We start from the raw sequence: 21,321 nt of genomic DNA on the forward strand, positions 1-21,321 counted from the left end.
ATTATTGGTGTGAGTATTACTTATAATCAAGACCACATTTCACATAAACTCCCAACCCTTATTTCTATTAAACGATCCAAACATAGGATGTCACTTTTCTATCACTGTTGAACTCTTTACATCATTCGAGTGACTTTCAATAATGGACACAACAAATGTTCAAATCTCATGTGGCAGATTAGTCTTCAAACCGAACTTATAATATCTGGTTTCCGTTATAAAAAGGTGGAAAGTGTTGGTTTGCCTTTCCCTTCAGCAGACAGGACTAACGGGCACACCCCTCTTGGGTTTATAGGGCTTTGTCATGGTAACCATCTTGATGCAGTCTATGATGGGACAGACGCTGAGGCACAGAGTGCAGCCTGTGCAGCTGTCAGTCACCATGGGAAGATGGGTCTCTGGGTCGAACGTTATAGCCTGGAAAGACAGTAAGCAACACATGTTACAGGACAGAGGCAGATAAGTCTTAAAACAGAGAAAGAGAAACTACTGTTATGCAACAGACTGACAGATATACCTGGTATCCAGAGTCATTGCAGGTCATGTAACATTTCCACACGTTGATGCACATCTCTTCATCGATCAGGCCTGGACCTGAGAACACACGGGATAGCCAAGATTATGAGCTGTTTATTTATAATTGATTTTAAAGTAATTAGTTGGAGCTGATATGATTAAATGGCACTTTTATTAATCTTTGTGTCTACACAACATCAGTCGAGAAGGGACCGTTTATCTGTGGAGGTCAGTGATTAATACTAGTTATATTTGTTGACCATATATAGCACAAAAACAACTTCGGATCGCTTTTCTGTCGAGAATAAACTCTTTTAGTATCGGACTTGATGTCTTTTTCTTGAACCTGCTCAGACTCTAATAGTTTCACAACTGTACTGAAGTTACTGTGTTTTGAGAGAAGTCCTGAATTTGCTTTGACCCGACACAGACTTTTTCTCAAACAAAACCCTTAACATGAGTTTATGGTCACAATCGCTACTTTCAATTCCTCTTACAGCAAGATTCATTTAGTAAGTTATGTTCTCATTTAGAGTAGAATAGACGATAAAACAGGGTTATTCGTGGCTACTCTGGGATTGACAGGTCGCTACAACAGTTTTGTCCGGTTTTGTCGTTTCAGTTCATGAAAGTTATTGTAACATAAATAAAATGTCTTGTTCAGTATTCGGTTGCTCCACCCTCTCGTGTACTTCTGGTTCCAAAAAACAAAGATGGCAACGGACAAAATGACAAACTCGAGGCTTAAAACAGGAGTCACAAAACCAATGAGTTACGTCACGGTGACTATGTCCACGTCTTATATACAGTCTATAAGAATATACAAAAAATGATTGCTTGCCATAGTCTTTGGGCTTCCGTTAATTTAAAAACAACAATCTTGCTTCAAATGTACTAAATCATAGAAATAAAGAAATTGATATAATATTGAGAAAAGAAAAAGTACCTGCTCCATGTTGTTAAGTTCCTGGTATGCTCCAATGTGGCGCAACGCTGGCTATCACATCCTACAAACACACACACAGTATGCACAGACATTTACTTGGTTAAAAGCTTCTTTCACAGAACAAAGCACAATATGATGGAGAGTGTGTGTCATACCTTGACAGCAGGTACAGGTCTTTTGGACGGGTTGACTCGGTGGATGCCGGCATCCATTTCTTCACTTGTTGCATTCTGACCTTTTTCTTGAGTCGGCGATGGCGTCTGTCCTCTGTGGAGGTACGGACCAAAGCTAGGGAGGCTCTACACACACACACCATGCGCACCCACGCACACGCACGCGCACACACACACACACACACACGCACACACACACGCACACGCACACACACACACGAGACAGACATACATTGATAGACAGATTGATTAGAAATGTATTTGTGATAAGTTAATACAAACGTAAACCAGATCGTAAATAACAAAGCAGTTTTCGTTGTATGTTATTTTTAGGAGACCAGGCTTGATAGATATATTTTCTCTATAAAGTATTGGAGCCATAGGCGGTAGTAGCCTTGTATTATAATTAATCAAATATTAATAGTAGTAATATTGGTAGTAAGTCGTGGTACCTTTCCCACCAGGTCTTCCAGCCTGGGAACTGGTTTTCCCTTGAGTCTTTGTTGGAGGAGACTGAACGTCCCAGTCCTTCAGCTCCAGGCTTTTCAGGTACAACAAGGCCTTCAGACCTGAAACACACTATACACCCTGATGCTATTATTATATAGTTTACATATCTCAAGGCAGAAGCATCTGGAGAGTTGCTGCATTTTTAGATTGATGGTTAGTTCATGAGGGTTGGTGATTCAATGTGTGTAACTCTTCAGACCTGAACAAAAAGGTAATGTTGGAAAGCTCGAGATGAGTGAGTAGGTATTATTGTACTTAGTACTCTGGTCATTTTATTGACACCAGTCATTTCAATTTCCCATGTCAATACAGACAAAATACAGTAGAGTGCATCCTGTTGAGATGAACACGGCACAAATAAACCAGCACCATGTGTCATTACCTAGGGATGTTCAATTATGCATTTTATTTGTTTAAAAAAGACAGTACAGTTCAAGACATTGTAAAATACATCTAGAGATATTTGTCAGTATTGCTCATTTATGGTTTAAGGTTCAGCTATTCCAGATTTGTTATTGTCACTAAGGAGAATATAGCATGCAAAATACAGAAAGACAATTACATACCCACACAGTAATCTTCAATCACTGTGAGTCCTGGTTCTGCACTGCACTGCAAACCTGTGCCAATACACACAGGAAGACAAACAAGTCACAAGTCAAATCAAAAAAGTAAGACTTCAGCTTGTCGCTGCTTTTATCCCTCAAATTGTTCTATTAAATTATTCATTATCTTTTCATTTTAATACCTTGTTTACACTTTCCACACTCACCTTTGTTACCCACAGTAGTTACATTAAACGACAGCGAGGAACACGTGTAAATATCCACTACAGAGCTTGTTTCAGACTTTATTCTCAGGGCTCTTTTCTTTACTTGATGTAATTGTTATAATATTTGGACAGTGTTTCTTTCTAAAAAAACACTGAAAAACAACACAGATGTAGGAGAATAGGAAAATGAATGTAGTAAAAGTATTAACATGTCATCTACGTGATGTTGAACAGTGGTGGTGATGGCCTAGTGATCTAGTGGTACGCCTTCCAAAAAAACACTTGAAGGTCGGCAGTTCAATACCAGGCTGCCACCATTGTATCCCTGAGCAAGGTACTTAACCCTGAGTTGCTCCAGGGAGACTGTCCCTGACTTAGTTCACTGTAAGTCGCTCTGGATAAGAGTGTCTGCTAAATGACCTGAAATGTAATGAATGTCTTAATTTTATTTCATAAAAGTCTTTAAAAAAAAAGATCTATCACAACATATTATCCAATCATGAACTGCATCATATGACAGTATTAACAAGAACAGTACTTCTGTCACTGAAATATTATTACCTGTAACACTGAGGCTCCAGCGTGAAGGAACTGTAGTCCGCTTTCTGCTGAGTCATACCTCCGGTGGCCAGAACTGTAAAACCAGGATTGCTCTGGCGATGGCTGATACTGCTCTGAGAGCAATGGGCCTGATGGCATTACCTGCACACATTGTTCATATCATTAGAATCTTGGGTGAAGCACCGTTTAAAAGTGCAATACATATTCTTTAGAAGTAGCCTTCCATTACTACGGTACTGGAAACTAACAGGGATTGTGTATGTATTTATACGTTCATGTGTGTACTTACCAGAACCCCCTCCATACGTGGGTGCGTTGCCCTCTCCAACACTCGGCCAGGGGGAGCCGTCGGCCTCAGCCCCATCATGCCTGAGACTGTGTTGGTAGCTGTTACTCCATCTGCTCCACCTATAAAACAAAAATCATAGAAATCCATTACTGAATGTAACTTAATTGTACTCTGCAATGTAAAAGGATGTAATAAATTACAGAAGAAGATGTGGAGGAAATGGAAAGAAGTGAGTGTGGTGGGATGAAGTGAGTTTACCTTCATGAGCAGCCTTGGCGATGTCGACAATATCGGTAACGTTTGGTGTCAGTTTGGCAAAGAACGGAATAGTAATGGGTTCAAGCACCAACGACAGATGTTACGCACCATTACCGGGTCCTAATGACAAACACACATAAATCACAAACATCTTCTTGACCTTCCTTTTTACAAAACAAAACAGGACAGTACAGATTTGAAACTTTATTAAGAGCTATCATCCTTAGAAAATAAATTGTTATTATTGTTGTATATTATGCTGATCAGAATATTGTGTGTGTGAGTGAGTTTGCGTGCGTGGCGTGTGTGTACCTGTCACAGGCCAGTCCATGCCTCTCTCTCCCATCCCATGAGGACAGGACAGGTTCAGCTCCAATGCCATCTGCTCCTGATTCCTAAACACACAATTGTATATACCACACACCACACAGTTGTAACCAGTGTATGTACATATAATAATTGCACATAGTTATACTGTATACATTCTGTTATATGGGATTGTTCTACCTCTGCCATCTTGGCTAGTTCTGTCCAGTCTTCCTTGTTGTAACTACACATTATACTGGAGATCACCACCTGACAGAGACAAAAGGAAAGGTTAGTTTTCACAGTCTATTCACACTGTTACACTAAAACAGATAGATCAACAGAATGTATACATGTAGATGGATCTGCATCTTGTTTTGCAACAACAACATAATTAGCAATATTCTACCTGTTACTAATTATGCTTTTATACTTTATTAAAGTAAAGTCAAGAACAACGTGACGGCGAACTTACATTATTAGGGAAGTCCTTCTTTAGCTCAGCGACTGACTGACACCAGTAGGCTGCTGTCTTCTCACTGATGAGCTCGATGTTGGGAAGGAGCCTTGACCTGGTCCAAACATATGACCTGAGGTGGTGCCACGCACAACGAGGAGACACGTTGGTCACCAGATCCTGCAGACATGTGTATCATAGAGGCAGTGGTGACTGTGAGGAGCTGATTGATTTTTTTACTGTGTTTCCTGTGACTCCAAGTCTAGTTCATGTCATGAATGTAAGTGTGCATATTTCCATTATTGCCAATATTCAAATCCCTAAACATAAGGATCATACTAAACTAATTCATTTGAGCTTACTGTCTTACAGAATCTTCAATACTTCCAATAATGTCAATATTTTAGAGCTCAAACAATTAGGCGATTGATCAATGTCAATTAGGCTCATGTCAAAATAATCACAGTAAAATGGATAAATGGCTAGAAAAGTGGGTTCCTCTTCTGGTCATTCAGATGTTGTAGTGTTTTAATTATTTCTAAAAACATCATGGTTACCTTTTGTTTTTGTCAGCTTAGTGAAATGTATTCAACCCAAATAGATATGTTTGCATACTAGTGTGTGTGTGTGTGTGTGTGGGGTGTGTGTGTGTGGTATGTGTGGTGTGGTGTGTGAGTACACTGTACCTTATTCAGTCCAAACGTCTTGGTCAGAGCAAAGCCCCATCCTTGTTCAAAAGCTCTCCGATCATAGCTGTGCTGGTGGTGGAGGAGCAGAGAGCCAGGCCGAACGGGTTGGGAAACTTTATTCCACAAACTTCAACGCTGATGTCCACCTCACTATAGCACTGTAGAACAACGGCAGCTTTGGAACTGGGTCCACTGCTGTCCATGAAGAGACTACAGGAGGAAGGTTGATGGGACACATATTTGACTTACATCATAATATTACATTTTATGGAATTAGACCTGAGTTGAATACATCATAATGTACTCTCGTTTGAAAGGGCAAGTCCCTCTACTCATGACTGTGGTGGGACCAGAGCCAACCAGTCCAGTTGCAGTATACATCCCTGTGTCCAAAAATCATCACTTCATCATTTGATACTATTAGACATTGACATTTGACCTTTGACCAAAAGTTCATCAGTACATCCTGCAGACTTCTTAAATCAAATATGATTAAAAATCTGAAGTCTGGCATGGCACAAGATGTCATTTACATTTAGTTATAAACTAGGGGTAAGAGTGGAGGTTTTTCAAGTTAGGACTTCTTAAGAACTACAAATTCCAACCAAGATGACATTACATTACATTACAGGTCATTTAGCGCTCGCTCTGATCCAGACGACTTACAGTGGTCTTAGTTTACGTTGGAAACTAAGACGCTCGACGTGGTCGTAGTTATGGCGTGAGTAAAGGAGGAAGTCACATTGTATAAGAACTGACGCTAGTGTCTGTGTGTTCCACAGTACACTGGAGCAACTCAGGGTCAAGTGCCTTGCTCAGGGGCACAATGGTGGCAGCTCTGGTATTGAACTCAAAACCACATGGGGTTGTATTTGGAAGCCGTACCTCTAGACCATGAGGCCATCAACACTCTGACACATGTGTGTCTTAGCTCCTTGTCACTGAAAGCAGCTGGATTAGATCTGGGTGGAGATCTGGATGTTATATTAATGAATGTTTAAAGCAGAAATAAATGTACCTGCATGTATCTGTGAATGTGCCATGAAGCGTTTGCCATCGTTCACTGATTCCACCGTGGTGTTTGCCAAACCAGCAATGTCTCCTCCTGAAACACCCAGGGCTCACTGGTCTGCATGGTGTAGCGTTCACCTCTGGAGTACCCCAGCGGGTTATCTTCACAGGAGCCATGGCCTCACTCACTGACACACGACAAAATATGGTCAGGTTATGTATGCATAATGTTCTGCATTCACCTACTGAATCAATCAGTATATTTATTATCTATAAGCTATATTTGTTGATTACATAAATTAAGGTTTTCTGTGTTCAATGAAAAAATATAATTATATGCAATCATCTGAGGTACACATACAAAATTACAAAGATACAAATGCTTTCAGAAACTAGAGAAAGATTTATAAAACATAAATTTTTAACACGCACTTTAGTTCAGGGCAAAGCAAAAAGGCTTTGGCTGATCAGTTAGTGTGCTGCAGCTGATTGGGTGATTACCTGCGGCTCGTTGAGCATGGACCCAAAGGCACTGATGATGTAATTGGCCTTCAGCCTGACAACTTGGTCCTCATCTTCCAGCCATCACCTTCCTCAGTCTGCTCGGTGCGACAGAACTGTAACCCGGCAACCCGAACGTTCTTCATGATGACCTCACGAGGAGACAGGAAGGGCAGGAACTCACACTGCTCCTCCTTAGCCAACTCCATCTGACAGAAAAAAACACATGTATTCAGTATTCTCTATGTTTCTTCCTGCTATACATCTGCCCATCTCCTCTACATCCAATCATCTGACCTCCTCAGGAACAGCCCTGATGTTATGAATCCCTTCCTGAAGCAGACATAGACTCTCCTGGCTCCACAGCGAAGAGCAGAGGTGGCGCAGTCAAACGCAGTGTCACCGGCGCCCAAAACGATCACTATACCGCTTAACTCCGGCAGAGAGGAGCGGCTGACACATACCAGACAAAGCGAAGGAGACAGAGAGATTTTAGATTTGAACTAGCTCACTTCTTGTTCGAATTTCTCAAAAATACTTACATATGTTTGTTAGTTGAAGTGATGCACTAGTGAAACAGTTGTGTGTGTGTGTTGTGTATTTCCTAAACATGGTTGATGTACAGTAAATGCAGCTCGTTCTCACTCCCAAGTCGTCATATACTAAAACTAAGACGCTCTACGTTAGGCGGGAGTAAGGGAAGTGTGTGTGTGTGTGTGTGTGTGGTGTGTGGTGTGTGTGTGAGTGTTAATCACGTACCTTTCTTGTCGGCCGAGGCCACCATGGGCAGAAAATCTTTGGAAGTGAAGAAACCTTGATCCATAGTTAAACCCTGGAAGATTTTAGCTCTGTTGGCTTGAGGAAGACCTGGGGACACACACAGATACATTGAAAGAAATAAAAGTGTGAATTGTTTTTACAGATATGATTGTCAATGGAGCAGTCACAAATTCTACTATGTCCATTATAACTTTAAACTAATTTATAAACTTGTGTACATACATACATAACATACTGTCGTGGAAAGTTTTAATCAAGTCCTTAAACAAATGACCAGTGAAGTCTATAATACTGAAATGACGATTCTTGAGAAGTTAACGTCTTTGGAGTATTATTCTTTGCAAAGAAGGATCATCAATCATACAGAGTGCAAGCAGTCTGCATGAGGAAGAACCCTGAAAAAAGTGTGTCATGTATTTTAAAGACAGTAAGCAGAAGGAGGAGGGGGAAATATTGCCATAGTGGGCCCACAAGAAAGAGGAGTAGACAAGGGAGTGTGGAGAGTTCCCACAGTTGCAGGTGTTAGATAGACAAAATAAAACAATAAGTAGTGAGGAAGGAGGGGAGGGAAGAAGATTCACCCATTTGGGATAAACACAAGAAGAATATCGTGGGAAGATATAAAGTTACAGGGATATGCGGAAAGACAGAAGTTAATTAACCAAGTATTAAACAATAGAATTTAACATAGACATAAGAAAGTTCCATGCAATACTGTGTGTATATTACTGTTACAGTGGATTTCAAAAATAAAAGTTGCACATCCATGAGGCCAAAGCTATTTCTAAATGTTTTACAAGAGGCAATCACCAATCCCAATGAAGACAGCCTTAAATCCTTCCTCTTTCAGGGACGTCAAAGTCATTCCCTCAAACCCTAGACCCTTCTCACACACCACCTGGTGTATAAAAACACACACATTTACCAAGACTGTGAAATGATTGAAATTATCAGAAAGGTCTTCACACATCATTATTGTTTTAATGTTCATGAATATCCAATATCATGACTAACTTAATATTTGTCTATTTGCTTTCCTATATGGAACTGACAATACATTTTAAAGTATGGTATCATATTTCAGTACACCTGAGTCCATTAAGATGATCAAAAAACAAAGAAACAGAAAGAGAAGACAACAGAACACTTAATAAATACACAATTATTGAAATACTGTATGTATCCAGCATGTTACAGTATGAACACAGGCACCTAAAACATATGTGTGAGTATGATAGTTTCTATGAGTCATACCTTGACTCCCAAATCCTTCATCAGGTCTTTTTCAAACTGCACAACCTCATAGGAAGCCGGAACTGAGGGATTTTGCTGTGCTACAGGGAGGCAAACAAAAATGTGTTAAATGTTGAATTTCCTTTATTCCCCTTTCACCTGGACTGTCTCATATCTCTCTTCTCCTTCCATCTCGATTCCTACAAATCTACCATACAATTTAGTTTAAGAGTTTTCAAAAGCATTCTCATTTAGCAGGAGTTGACTTCCTCTCTTATTTCCAGTTTGTATTATTTTATACAACAACAACTAACTGAATAGTTAGATGACCCTGTCACACTTTAGATTTAGCTGAATTAATGCCACTGTTTGTTTTTATTGCCTGTATTGAGTATTTGTTCATTGACAGCATTGCTGTATTTTAAACTGCTCTGTAAAATTATGTAATTATGTAAGTATTTTTGTAACTTTACTTTTTAAATGTCATACTTTTAATATTGACTTAAAATATTAAATACATTCATATCAATAATGTCATGATACTATAATATCAAACTATATAATTTCATATCAATATCGTAGTTAACAATCTTTGATATTATACACAGTATGATGACGATGATGATGATGATGATGATGATGATGATGATGATGATGATAATGATATGTTACCTCAGCCCTCCAATGTACTTTGTCTCTCAAATATGGTAATATTATCATATCCAAGACGGGCCAGGAAGGAGGCGCAGCTGACTGATGCTGGGCCACAACCAATCAGAGCTATAGGGGTGTGTAAGACTCTGGCATCTCATTGGCTGGTGGCAGTTCAGGATTCCTGATCTGAGGGATGCCCATTGCTAAACACCTAGGGGAAAAAAACACACACTAATATGAATAGTACACTTCAAGCCTTCAATAGACTGCATTCATACCATAACACTACTATAAATCTCAACACAGTATGACTGACTTTAAAGTGAGCTTCAAAACGTTTGTGAACAGTGGCCATGTAATTTCTTTATTTCAAGAATCATAAAATCGGCATACTGAATTAATAAGGCCAGTTACCCAGCAATAGACTGATGCAGGAATGAGTCCTAAAAAATAGTAAATGAGTCAGCATTTATGCACTTTGGTTCCCTCGTCTAGAAGTCAAGGATTTCTTTTTAATGTGTTTTGGTTGGATGTCTGAAACAAAGTCTGTGGTTATCACAAGCTTAAGATATTATACATATGTTTTACAGATAAAATCAGTAAATAATGCACTTGTGAATTTTGAAGCTTTTACGTGTCATAAACAAGGCAGTCACTAACAAGTGGTTATGCACGATTAAAGCCTAACGTTAGTTTTGTAATTCTGCCGATTGCATTTACGCTTCAAAAATCGTAAAAGTTGTGTTATTTGTGAAGATTATCTTAATGAACAAAACATGTAAGTCATTAAACTTTTGTTTGTCACAGAGTTTGTTAGCCATTTTCTGCAATAATACAAATCAATGGAGAATCCCATCCCGTGAGGGAACCAGGGTATGCGAAATTCCGGCTTGCCAACAAAAAGACGTCATCCCTGCTGCACTCTTACATCTGTCTAAAGCCTGCTAACATTGCCACCATCAGATAATGGTCATACCAGACCAGGTGAGGCTGTACCAAGGTGCTAAATTAAGCAGATGACATGACTACAACTGAGTCATCTGACTAGTTGGTAGTTATAAACTTAACATATCAAGTTCAAATTACAGAAAACCATTTATCATTTGTTTTATACAGAAAACTTGACAGCTATAAATGTTGTACCTCGGTAGCAAACTGTGAAGCCCTCCGATATTAATGGGTCCCTCCTCAGAAGCATATAAATTGAGCCCCCGACACACAGCTCTGATGTGGGACACACCATTCCGCAGGTCAAACCCAGGGGGTTGTCAGAAAGGATGGCTCGCGCTGACCCATAGTAGTTCTTGCATACACACACATAGATACACACAAACATCAATGATAAGATCATGAATTAGGACTACTACTTATCATTTTCTGCTGTTATTCATTAATTTGTTGTTCTTTAACATCTTCAGGACATCTTCCATGGCACTGAGCTGGGATTCATAAAAGACTGTGAGGTAGATGCATGGTGTTTGTGTATATTTTGCAGTACCTTATTAGAGATGCTTGTAATAAATGACTTTATGTCCAGGTTTGTAGGGCAGCTCTTCTGACAGGGAGCATCCACACATTTTAGACACCTAAACACAGATTTGACATTTATTTAACAGTTAAGCTAAATTATGAAAGATCCTTGTCTCAAACTTATCAATGAAGCCGCAAGCATTATGGTAACCATAATGTGAAGTCAACAAACTCCATGTACAAAACCAATCATTATTAGCAGACACTGCTGTCTGCCACAGGTTTCTTTTTTTAATTATCACTTGAAAAAGTCAGAAAATGTAATCCTATAAATATGGGCTTGAAAATGAAGTGACGCATTGATAATGATTATTAGAGTAATGACATATTCAAAACCAATTGAGTTTTTTGTGTCAGCGGCGCTTTGAGCTAAATTTAACGTCAGCATGCTAACATGCTCAAAGGAATGTCATTAATTTAGCAGGTTATAGGACAAACTGAAAGATCTAGAGCTACGGTCCAGACTAGATATAATAATATATTATAATATTATATATATATATTATATATATATATATATATATATATATATATATATATATATATATATATAATTATTTATAATATTTATAATATTTATTTATTTATTTATTAATATTAATCTGTACGTGATGTGGCACTCAATGGCAGTTTAAAAAGCTGAGTCGCGACATTTGTCTGTGTGGTGTAGGTATTATGTTGTATGACATGTGTATGACGTGCACACTCATGTATTCCTGTTGAATGTTCTCTGCCCCATACAGAACAGCAGTACTTTGACATTGAAAAGAGACTGTCCGAGAGTCAGGAACAGATCCTGTCTTCCACCAGAGACCTGCAGACACTCAAGGAGGAAAATAAAAAACTCAGTGAGTTTTCACACACATACTACTGACACACACGCATCCTTACCTTCGACTATTGGTCGTGCTTCATTACACAGTTGCCACTTCAATCTCACTTTGACCGTCAGAGTGAGCAGTTTCTTATTGTCTGTATGCAGATGAAGAGCTGAGCACACTGAAGGGGATAGAGGGAGAGACCCTTGAAGATAAACCACCACAACAGGTATGCATGCACATGTACTTAATCAATATGTGTGATGTTCAGTTATTCTTTAAGATGTGATGATGATTATGGAATACTGCACCCAAAAAGTACATGTTTATTATTTTCTTGTTGATGAAATTAGTCTGCAGTCACTTTCATTGTTTCAGAAATAGCTACCGTTTTTAGTTGTTTGAGACTATTCAACACTTTGAGTTATTCAAACAACCAAATATTTTAAAATGTTCTACAAAGTCTGGATAGTATTCAAATTGTGTGTGTGTGTGTGTGTGTGTGCGTGTGCGTGCGCAGCAAACCAAGGCCAAGTATGAGATCGAGGCAGAGAAGAGAGAGCTGGCGCGGCTGCTGGAGAAGAGAACGCAGGAGGCGGAGAACCTCTCTGGTAAGATATAAGCTTTAACAATCAAACCTGAATAGATTGTATGTTAATACTATATTATGGTTCCATGAGAACATATGTTTTTCTTTTCACTCATTTGGTTATAGTGGCAACAGTTAGTCTTTTTTTTAACGTCAAGTTTGTTTTATTTTTATTGCCCAATATCATAAATCTTCCTGAAGGTGCTTTACAAACTGTACAGATGACATCATTAGACCGTGTGTGTGTGTGTGTTTGTTTGCAGAGGATGTGAAGCGTCTGAATGAGAAGCTGACAGAGACCAGCAAAGTGAAGATGGAGCTGCAGCTAAAACTGGATGGTATACAGTCCTCTGAGGCTTCTCTACAGGTACGCACTAGACTTCATGTAATCTATGACAGCTCACTGTTCAAACTCACGGCAAAGTGAATTCAGCTGTAGTTTTTCCAATAACCACTAGAGACTGGCTCCAAGAAAACTCTTGATAGTGAAGTAATGAGTTAAAAACTACAAAAACACACAAATCCTCTTGAATTACAAAGTAAGTTATGTTTCCCACAAGAAATTGCATTCTTATTAGCTAATGCTGCTCCAATGTTTGTATGCATATTGGTATGAATACTGTGGGCTAATACTTTGGTGTGCCTGCTATTAATGGTACTTTTCAGATTTCCACTTATAATAGTATGATCACCAGTCTAACAATAACAAGAATCACTCTGTGCTTTCACGGCAATGCCAGGTTTTAATAGGGCCACAGTCTTAACTGATCCATTGGTCACAAATCTTCAGTACTGATTGTTAGACATATTCTAGATAAATGCCAATCACAAAGCTCAGACAGTTAATGTGCTTTTTGTGATTGTATGTCCTGGGTTTGTATGTTTTAGCACCGAGAGAAGCGTATGGAGCAGGAGAAAGAGTTGCAGACAAAGAAGATCAAGTGGTTAACTGAACAACTGAAGACCAAAACTGAAGAACTGCTGAACACCACCAGAGAGAAAGGCAAAGATATTCTGCAGCTACAGGGTGGTCTGAAGAACGGCAAGGAGCAGGTAACAATACACATGCAGTTAAAATGCATAAACTGAGCAGATTGTGTTTTATTTGTATATGTGTCTTTTGAGGCATGGCGTCCTATCCACAACGCTAATGACCTTTTGAAATAACTTTTCACCTCAACAGGTGACCAGACTGGACAGACAGCTGACCTCTCTGAAGCAAACCAGTGAGAGCCAGGGTAGAAGAGCCGAAGACCTCAACAACAAACTGAAACAGGTGATGTAAACACACCAGAGTCGTCGTCTGCTCATGGAAAGACGACTTTTAGGATTTACATATTTGCATCTGTATAGGATGGTTGTACACAGCTGTGTAAGATATCTGAGGGTCCTCACACCATTGTAAATACCCTCAGGTCCTCAAGCAATGTCTCATGCTCCAGCACAAACGAAGTGTGATCTTACATTAGTCACAGACTTTGGAATAATCTTCCTTCAAGCGTCGGAGGCACAGAGTTTGTGAATTTGCTTCTTTTCTTTTTTTTTTATGCCACGTTTTGGTTTTAGTTTAAAGCAGGGGTCTTCAACAGGGGGTCTGCAACCCCCAGGGGGTCCGCGGAGGTACTGCAGGGGGGTTGCAAAATTGTTTTGTAGATAAAGCAATTAAAAAAATAAAATAAAAATTACGTTTTATTTTTAAAAGATTTTTACAAAAACAATTTTTGCCTTGCGCATTCACATTCCCTTCTCCAGCTGTACTTTGCGAAGGGCAGAGACACACACCTACAGTCAGAGACAGAGTGGAGGACCTCTTCAAGCCTCTTCCATACAATATATACAGTAGGGGGTCCCTGCACCACGCTACACCAGTTTAGGGGTCCTTGGCCTAAAAAACGTTGAAGACCCCTGGTTTAAAGAGTAATATATATTTAACTTAATATGTACCAAACTAATTTTAATTTGTTGTGGAAAAAAAGATGGTTCAAACTGGGCAGGCCTTGTAACCTTAAAATACATGCAGGAATGTAATTGTACGTGGAGTTTACTCTGCGTTTTTTCTTTCTGCACTTGTATCCGTTTTGTTTTCACCGATAACCATTGCATCTGTATTCAACCAGCCTAGCCTTGTGGTAATAAAAGAAACCAGAACTTGATGTATAAGTCTGTAGTGTTATTAATTGATTATGTTGTGTATGTCTCTCCAGTCTAAAGACGAGCTCAGTGCCATGGAGGAGAAATACCGCAACGAGCTCAACGCTCATGTCAAGTTGTCTTCCCTCTACAAGGTGAGAACGGCTGTGGGGCCTCCTGAGAAATAAATATTCTTAACATTTTGAACTTGTTTGATGTTATTCCTTGCATTTAGTCAGCATGTGATGTCTTTGTTGTCCCTGTAGGGTTCAGCAACAGACTATGGAGACAAAAAATCAAGAACTGAGCAGAGCCGTGCAAGAGCTCAGCAAGCTGGTTAAAGACAGCGGGGAAGGTATCGCATCAGGTTTAGTTGTCTTCCAGAAAAGTCTTGCACACCTGCAAATTATATGCTCCAGTAAATCCACCGTTTTGTCCTGGCTACTCTTTTCAGTTTGACACACGGAATTTTTAAATGGCCGTTGTTGACACCACTAACCTGTAGAGCTATGAGGCTTATAACAAGATGCCACTTAGGGCCCTGCTTATACGTGTCAAGCGTAGAATTATTAATGATCATCTGTGTGATTAATATCACTGTCTGTCTTTGCAGCCAATAAGGCTCTAGAAAAGAAGGTGTCGGAGGGAGAAGAACTAAAGACCCGGCTTGAGGCAGAGCTTAGAGAGAAGGTCAAGAAAATGGAGAAAGAGCTAGAAAACGCCACGATGAAGGCTGCTGGAAAACGATGCTGTAAGAACACACACACATTTCTATCCATCTGACATACCTGTGTGTATGTGTTTTTCCTGTGCAAAGAGCCGTTTGCGTTAGTGTCATGTGCGTACATGTTTGTACCTTTTTTATTTATGTGTGTTGTGCTCTAGGTGTGCCCTCTCTGACTGACGAGCAGTTGGACGCCATGTGTCCATCAGCAGCCGCCATCGCTGCCATCGTCAAGCCCGGCATGAAGTTCTTTGATGTGAGTTTAATGGGACATGCCAGGGATGGAGGACATGGTTGAACTAGTATCAGTAGTATGTTAAATGTGTGCATAATAATAACTTATTTAGTAATCACTTTGATATGTATTTGCAATAAACTGTTACATGATTTTACACTGTGAGACAAAACATTTTAAAAATTAATTTAATTAACAAATCATCATGTTTACCTAGCTGGCTTTAACTCAAACCTAACTTAAACATAACTCCTATTAAAGGTCTTATTTTATACCATATTGTTGCATGTTTATCATCCATTCATGTTGCTACATATGGTATAACATTTCTTAAGTTAGTGGTGATATAAACATGTAACCATTAGAATAAGGGATGTGTATTTGCCGGCTTCCTTTTTCTCTTTTCTTTTCTTATACATTTTATTTACTACATTTTTGCAAAAATAGTTTTTTACAAATATTAAATTAATTCTTCACCCACAAAATGATAATTTATATATTACATACCAACCACGTGTTGCCTTGAATTGTTTCAGAAAATTAGTTTTTCTTGCATGCCTCCACGGTGAAGTAAAATTCTTGATAAATTGAAGTAAATGGTTTTGCGTTTAACAACCACAAAACAATATCAAAACATCTGTTTACAAACTCTCACGACTCGTGCTGAATAATCCCAAGTCTCATTAACCAGTCGTATGCTCCCTACGACACATGCACACATGAACCTTTACTGTTTAAAGCACTGCAGACTTGAGAAGTGTTTTAAATAGTTTATTCAAAAAGTCATGTGTTTGGGAAGTAGTGAGTATACGACTGGATAAATGAGACTTGGGATTATTCTGCACGAGTTGTGAGAGTTTGTAAACTGATGTTTGATGCAGCAAAGAAAATTGGATACCATTTCTAATGACTTGAAGGCACAAAATATCGATTTGTAATTTACATATTGGAATGTTTTAGATGCATTCAAGGGAGCCATTGGGTTCCACTACTTTTTGTAAGTTATTAAAATCAATTTACTGTGAGGTTGATTGAGATTCATCCATAACATTAAACAGTCCACTGAAATATTCCTACTATGACACACACTATGGTTTTGTGTTTGTTGTATTTATTATTTCTCCTCTGTCCCTGTGTTTAGCTGTATAATGCGTATGCAGAGTGTCAGACGCATCTTCAGCTGGAGAAGCAGGAGACCAGGAGAGTGAGCAGAGTTCTGGATGAGATCGTTCAGGAGGTTGAGTCCAAGGCTCCTGTCCTCAAGCGGCAGAGAGAGGAGTACGAGAGCATGCAGAGATCCATGGCCTCCCTGTGCAACAAGCTGGAACAGGCTCGAACGGTCTGGGATCAGTTACCTCTTCTACTGTATTTGTCAAAGTTTACATTGTAATGTGTTATCAAGTACATTTACCCTTGTGACGTGCAGATAACAACATTCTGTTAAGTGTAACGTGTATCTTTCTTTCTCTTTCTCATTAGGAGATCTACTCTTTGCAGAAAGAGAAAGAAGAGGCTAAGCAGTGCTGTGATGCCATGGAGAGAGACAAACTGAGGACAGAGAGACAGCTGGAGGATACATCAGCACAGGTACACACACACACACACACACACACGTGCACGCACACCAAGAAAAGAAAGCCAACACAACTAATTGTCTATATGATCTAATTTCATGAATTTATTTTGCTTTATCTAATCAAATTATTTTACAATCCTGTGAAAAGGATTGTAAAATATTTCCTTGAGGTGATAACTATGATGAAAATACAGAACTAGAATGGTGAGCGCCGCCCCCTGATTCAGATTGTCTCCAACATTGATTGGGCTCTTCACTTGGCCCATGCCACACACTTCCACCAACTTTCATGAAAATCGGGCGCGTAGTTTTTCAGTAATTCTGCTGACAGACAGATTTACCAAACTGAAAACATAACCTCCTTGGCGGAGGTAACACAAGAGATCTCTGCTAATTGGTGCAGATGCTTTCATTCATTAATGTTTCTCTTGTCCAGGTATGTACTCTTCTGGTGGAGCTGGAGGAAGCCAGAGGTAATAAGGTGACTAAGGACGATGGCAGCTCCGCCAACATCTCCAGCACCTCTGAGGTCATCAGTCCACGCCAGCTGTCCTTCCGCAGTGTGGAGCAGCTGCAGAGGCAGAACCAAAGCCTGCTGGGGAGGGTGAGGGAGCTGGAGGAGGAAAAGGACAGACAGAAGAGCCAAGTGACATCAGCACGGTAATGAGTACTATTACTGTTTGTTCTGCTGAAACAGAAACTGACGGTACTAGTAGAATACTTGTTTTGCCCAAAGCAATGTAAAGTTGATGTAGAATCCCAGCCCGTAGATCAGGGACAAGTCTTTATCTACTGGGGCTGCAACACTCATGTCCACATAACACAAGTGCCACAAGGTTGCAGGTAACATGAAGTAAGATAGGTGAGAAGTGTTTTTAGGTTTCAATTAGGATAGAGAGAGCGCAAGAGCATGGTAGGTGAGTTGGTACTCTCAGAGGTGCTAGCTCTATGCTACACAAATTAAACACTATAAATCAACAACATTATCACATATATTATGAATCTCTTACTGACCTAAATGTACTACAACTACCAGTGAGATCTTACCACAAGTTCAACCAACACATCAGCCCAGTATCTTTAACTGGTCATAGTTTATTTAAACAGGTGAAACATATCAGAAGTGATCCAACATGAGAAAGGAAATACATGAACTGATGTGCAGAATTGAACAAGAAAAGGCTAGATTTGAAGTAATTCCTCACACATATTTCAGTTGTTCCATACAAGTACATTCAAATGTTGTCGTCATGGACACATTTATAGAACCCGCGCATGTGTTCATGTTCAGCTGTGTATTGCTGCCATGGATCAGGTGAAACAAAGCCTTGGTGAGCAGCGATGCTATTTGAAATGTTTTTTATTAAACTTTAGCTCTGCTTCCCTTCAGTGTGTCAGAGTTGGAGGCCAGCGTGGATAAGCTTCAGAAGGAGGTGGAGCAGCTGAGAGAGCAGAGGAACCAGCAGAAACAGCTTGCCGAATCCAACGCCAGACAGAGAGACATGTACAAGGCCCTGCTGACACAGAGCACCGGCTTCAGCCTACCCCCTCAAGGTCACATGAAGATGCTAACATATACTGGCCTTTTTTGAACATTCGGTGTAACAGACTTTATTGAATGAGATCATGTGTGTTAGCAGGTCTGGATTCTTCATCCCAGCCTGCACCTGTTAAGCCGTCAGTCCCAGCTACTCGCTCTACTCCTCAGAGAGCTGCTGCTGCTGAGTCAGCACAAACCATTCAGACTAAAGCTGCTTTAAAACAGGTGCGTACAAACACCTGCACACACGTGTATCAGCATTTCTCTGCATCTTCATATGAAGACATTTTCAAATCCAGTAGCTGTTTTGACTGGATGTGTTTGTTTGTGCTTCTCCAGCTGAATGACGCCTTCAGTCTGTATAAGAAGGAGAAGGCAGAGAACGACAGGATGTTGAATGAAACAAACGACAGACTGCAGAGACAGCTGACAGATCTCCGCTCCAGCCACACCAAGCTCACCTCTCAACTTGAGTTCAGCAGCAAGAGGTTTGCCAAGTCCAGTACTGCTGCTGCACCTGCCTTATATTTCAGCTCTTGGAGGTATTTCTTCTGCAGCGTTTGTCTCTGTGTATGTCAGGTACGAGATGCTCCAGGAAACGGTATCAGCCTACCGCAGAGAGATCTCCGCCCTACAGGATAGGAACCAAAAGATGTCTGCTACGGCCCAACGACATGAACAGATCATACACACAATGAGCCAGGACCTGAGACAGGCTAACGAAAAACTGGCGCTGGAAGAGGTGAGGAAGAATAGAAGCGTAATTATCTGAGGGATAGATATGATGCTGGATGTGTAACCCTGTCTCACAGTGCAATTAAAACAGGGTTAAAAGTTGGATCTAAGGCCCCTTTCCCACTGGACTACACTAACACGTGGCTCTTGTCTTCAGTGGGAAAGGTTACACTCTGCAGGAGTCACAGTATTTATCGGCTCCAGTTCCCATCTGAAGTGATGGAAACATTCCTGGTGGACACGCTCATTTACGCCCCTTTTCTGGCGTGTTGCGATGATGTGTTCTCCTCAAAGCCACAGAAACTGTTATTTTAAGTCGCTGATCATTGTAAAACACACTTCATTCAAATTCGACATAAACAAAATAAAACTCAATAAAACCGTCTTTGTTAGTCTTTCTACTTTCCAACACTCACCTACTCAGGCTTGAGAGTTTTAAAAAGAGACTGAATAAGTAACGGATATAAAAAATAAGTAACCACAGCGACGTTTTCACTGTTTAGAACCCTGCTTTGTCTGTGACATCAAATGGGACATGCAAGAAAAACAAACCAAAAGGCATACTCATCTACTGGCAGATAGAAGTTGCATATTTTAGTGGCTTTTTCCATTTAAGAAGAACCTTGGAAAAGGGAATAAGAGAGGTGAAATCAGATATCATAAATGGAATTTTGCAGTAATGGAGCCTTTGCCACTACTGTAAAGTCTGAATAAAAGAAGTGAGACTGCTATGTGGAAATGTGTTTGACATGTACAAACCTCTTTTAGTGAAAAACCAGCACCGGAACTGATTATATCTCCCTCGCCCTGTCAACAAACCAGTGAGCAAAGTTTTGTTCAGATCCAATCCTAACCATCTGTTCTCTGGTGGAATGTAGTACGTTTTTACTGTCTCAAAAATTCAGTCCTGCTCTTTTTCATCTCTGTCTGCAGGTGCGCGTCGAGAACTTGACTAAAGAGAAAGACATTTTGAGACAAGCAGAGAGTCGACTCAATCGAGAGAAGGAAGCCGTGCTGGCTGAGCAACGTAACCAGAACCTGCTGCTCACCAACCTCAAGACCATACAGGTACCAGAACATGCAACATTGTTTTTATTCTCAGGTGAACAATCAATCAAACAGGAAGGAAGAGTTCTGCTGTAATGCAATAACAGTGTAGTCATTTTATGAAATATAAAGGTTTACTGGCGGAAAGTGTCATGAAGTTGCTATTTTTTCATTGGTTACACAAATAGGTGAAATTAATTTCCTGTGTCATCTCATTGCATCCACTGTGATTCAGGATCTGACAGCAGTACCACTTTACCCTTTACGTCCTCTTCTCTCATATCGGTCTAGTTGAATATGGAGCGTACAGAGACAGAGACTCGCCAGCGGCTGAACAGCAAGATGGAGAATCTGGAGGCAGAACTGGTTTTAATGAAGACCAGGCAGGACCAGGAAGTAGCGCAAAGACATGCGCTTGGGCGCACCATGGATGTATGTAGAATATAAACATGTAATGCATGTGTGCAGATTGAAAGGGATAGCTTGGATGTTTTGGGGTGTATGAGGTACTTATCCATAGTCGGTGTATTAGCTACAGTAATTGGCACGTCCCATGTTTGGAGAAACAGACAGGAGCAATGTGGACGGGGCTGCAGCTAAACTTATTTTAGCCACCGAAAAAAATAAGCAATATCTGTTTAAGTTTAAACTATTTAGAATATTATTGTGTGACTTTTTACTTGGGTGTTTTTAAAGGGTTTGTTTGGAATCACCAAAGTCACAATAACAAATCAACTAACT

The 21,321-nt window shown here is 39.9% G+C and overlaps 1 protein-coding gene and 1 pseudogene across 1 annotated transcript in view; one reads left to right on the top strand and one right to left on the bottom strand.

The window, feature by feature from the left end:
- Positions 1–229: 229 nt before the first annotated feature.
- On the bottom strand, positions 230–11,363 carry LOC115022432 (dihydropyrimidine dehydrogenase [NADP(+)]-like; annotated as a pseudogene).
- A 550-nt stretch (positions 11,364–11,913) lies between these two features.
- Positions 11,914–21,321, top strand: part of LOC115022433 (nucleoprotein TPR-like) — a gene marked incomplete at its 5' end in the record, with an annotated part of 37,684 nt that continues 28,276 nt past the window's right edge. Inside the window, 19 exons of the mRNA XM_029453407.1 lie at positions 11,914–12,034; positions 12,169–12,233; positions 12,525–12,615; positions 12,857–12,960; positions 13,482–13,646; positions 13,777–13,869; positions 14,798–14,890; positions 15,003–15,078; positions 15,337–15,474; positions 15,609–15,703; positions 16,824–17,021; positions 17,162–17,269; positions 17,695–17,918; positions 18,649–18,812; positions 18,899–19,023; positions 19,138–19,286; positions 19,378–19,540; positions 20,467–20,601; positions 20,872–21,012. Coding sequence (XP_029309267.1) covers positions 11,914–12,034; positions 12,169–12,233; positions 12,525–12,615; positions 12,857–12,960; positions 13,482–13,646; positions 13,777–13,869; positions 14,798–14,890; positions 15,003–15,078; positions 15,337–15,474; positions 15,609–15,703; positions 16,824–17,021; positions 17,162–17,269; positions 17,695–17,918; positions 18,649–18,812; positions 18,899–19,023; positions 19,138–19,286; positions 19,378–19,540; positions 20,467–20,601; positions 20,872–21,012 — 2,448 coding nt within the window. The remainder of the gene's footprint in view (positions 12,035–12,168; positions 12,234–12,524; positions 12,616–12,856; positions 12,961–13,481; positions 13,647–13,776; positions 13,870–14,797; positions 14,891–15,002; positions 15,079–15,336; positions 15,475–15,608; positions 15,704–16,823; positions 17,022–17,161; positions 17,270–17,694; positions 17,919–18,648; positions 18,813–18,898; positions 19,024–19,137; positions 19,287–19,377; positions 19,541–20,466; positions 20,602–20,871; positions 21,013–21,321) is intronic.

Source organism: Cottoperca gobio, chromosome 17 (genome assembly GCF_900634415.1).
Source record: "Cottoperca gobio chromosome 17, fCotGob3.1, whole genome shotgun sequence".
NCBI classification, from domain to species: Eukaryota; Metazoa; Chordata; class Actinopteri; order Perciformes; family Bovichtidae; genus Cottoperca; species Cottoperca gobio.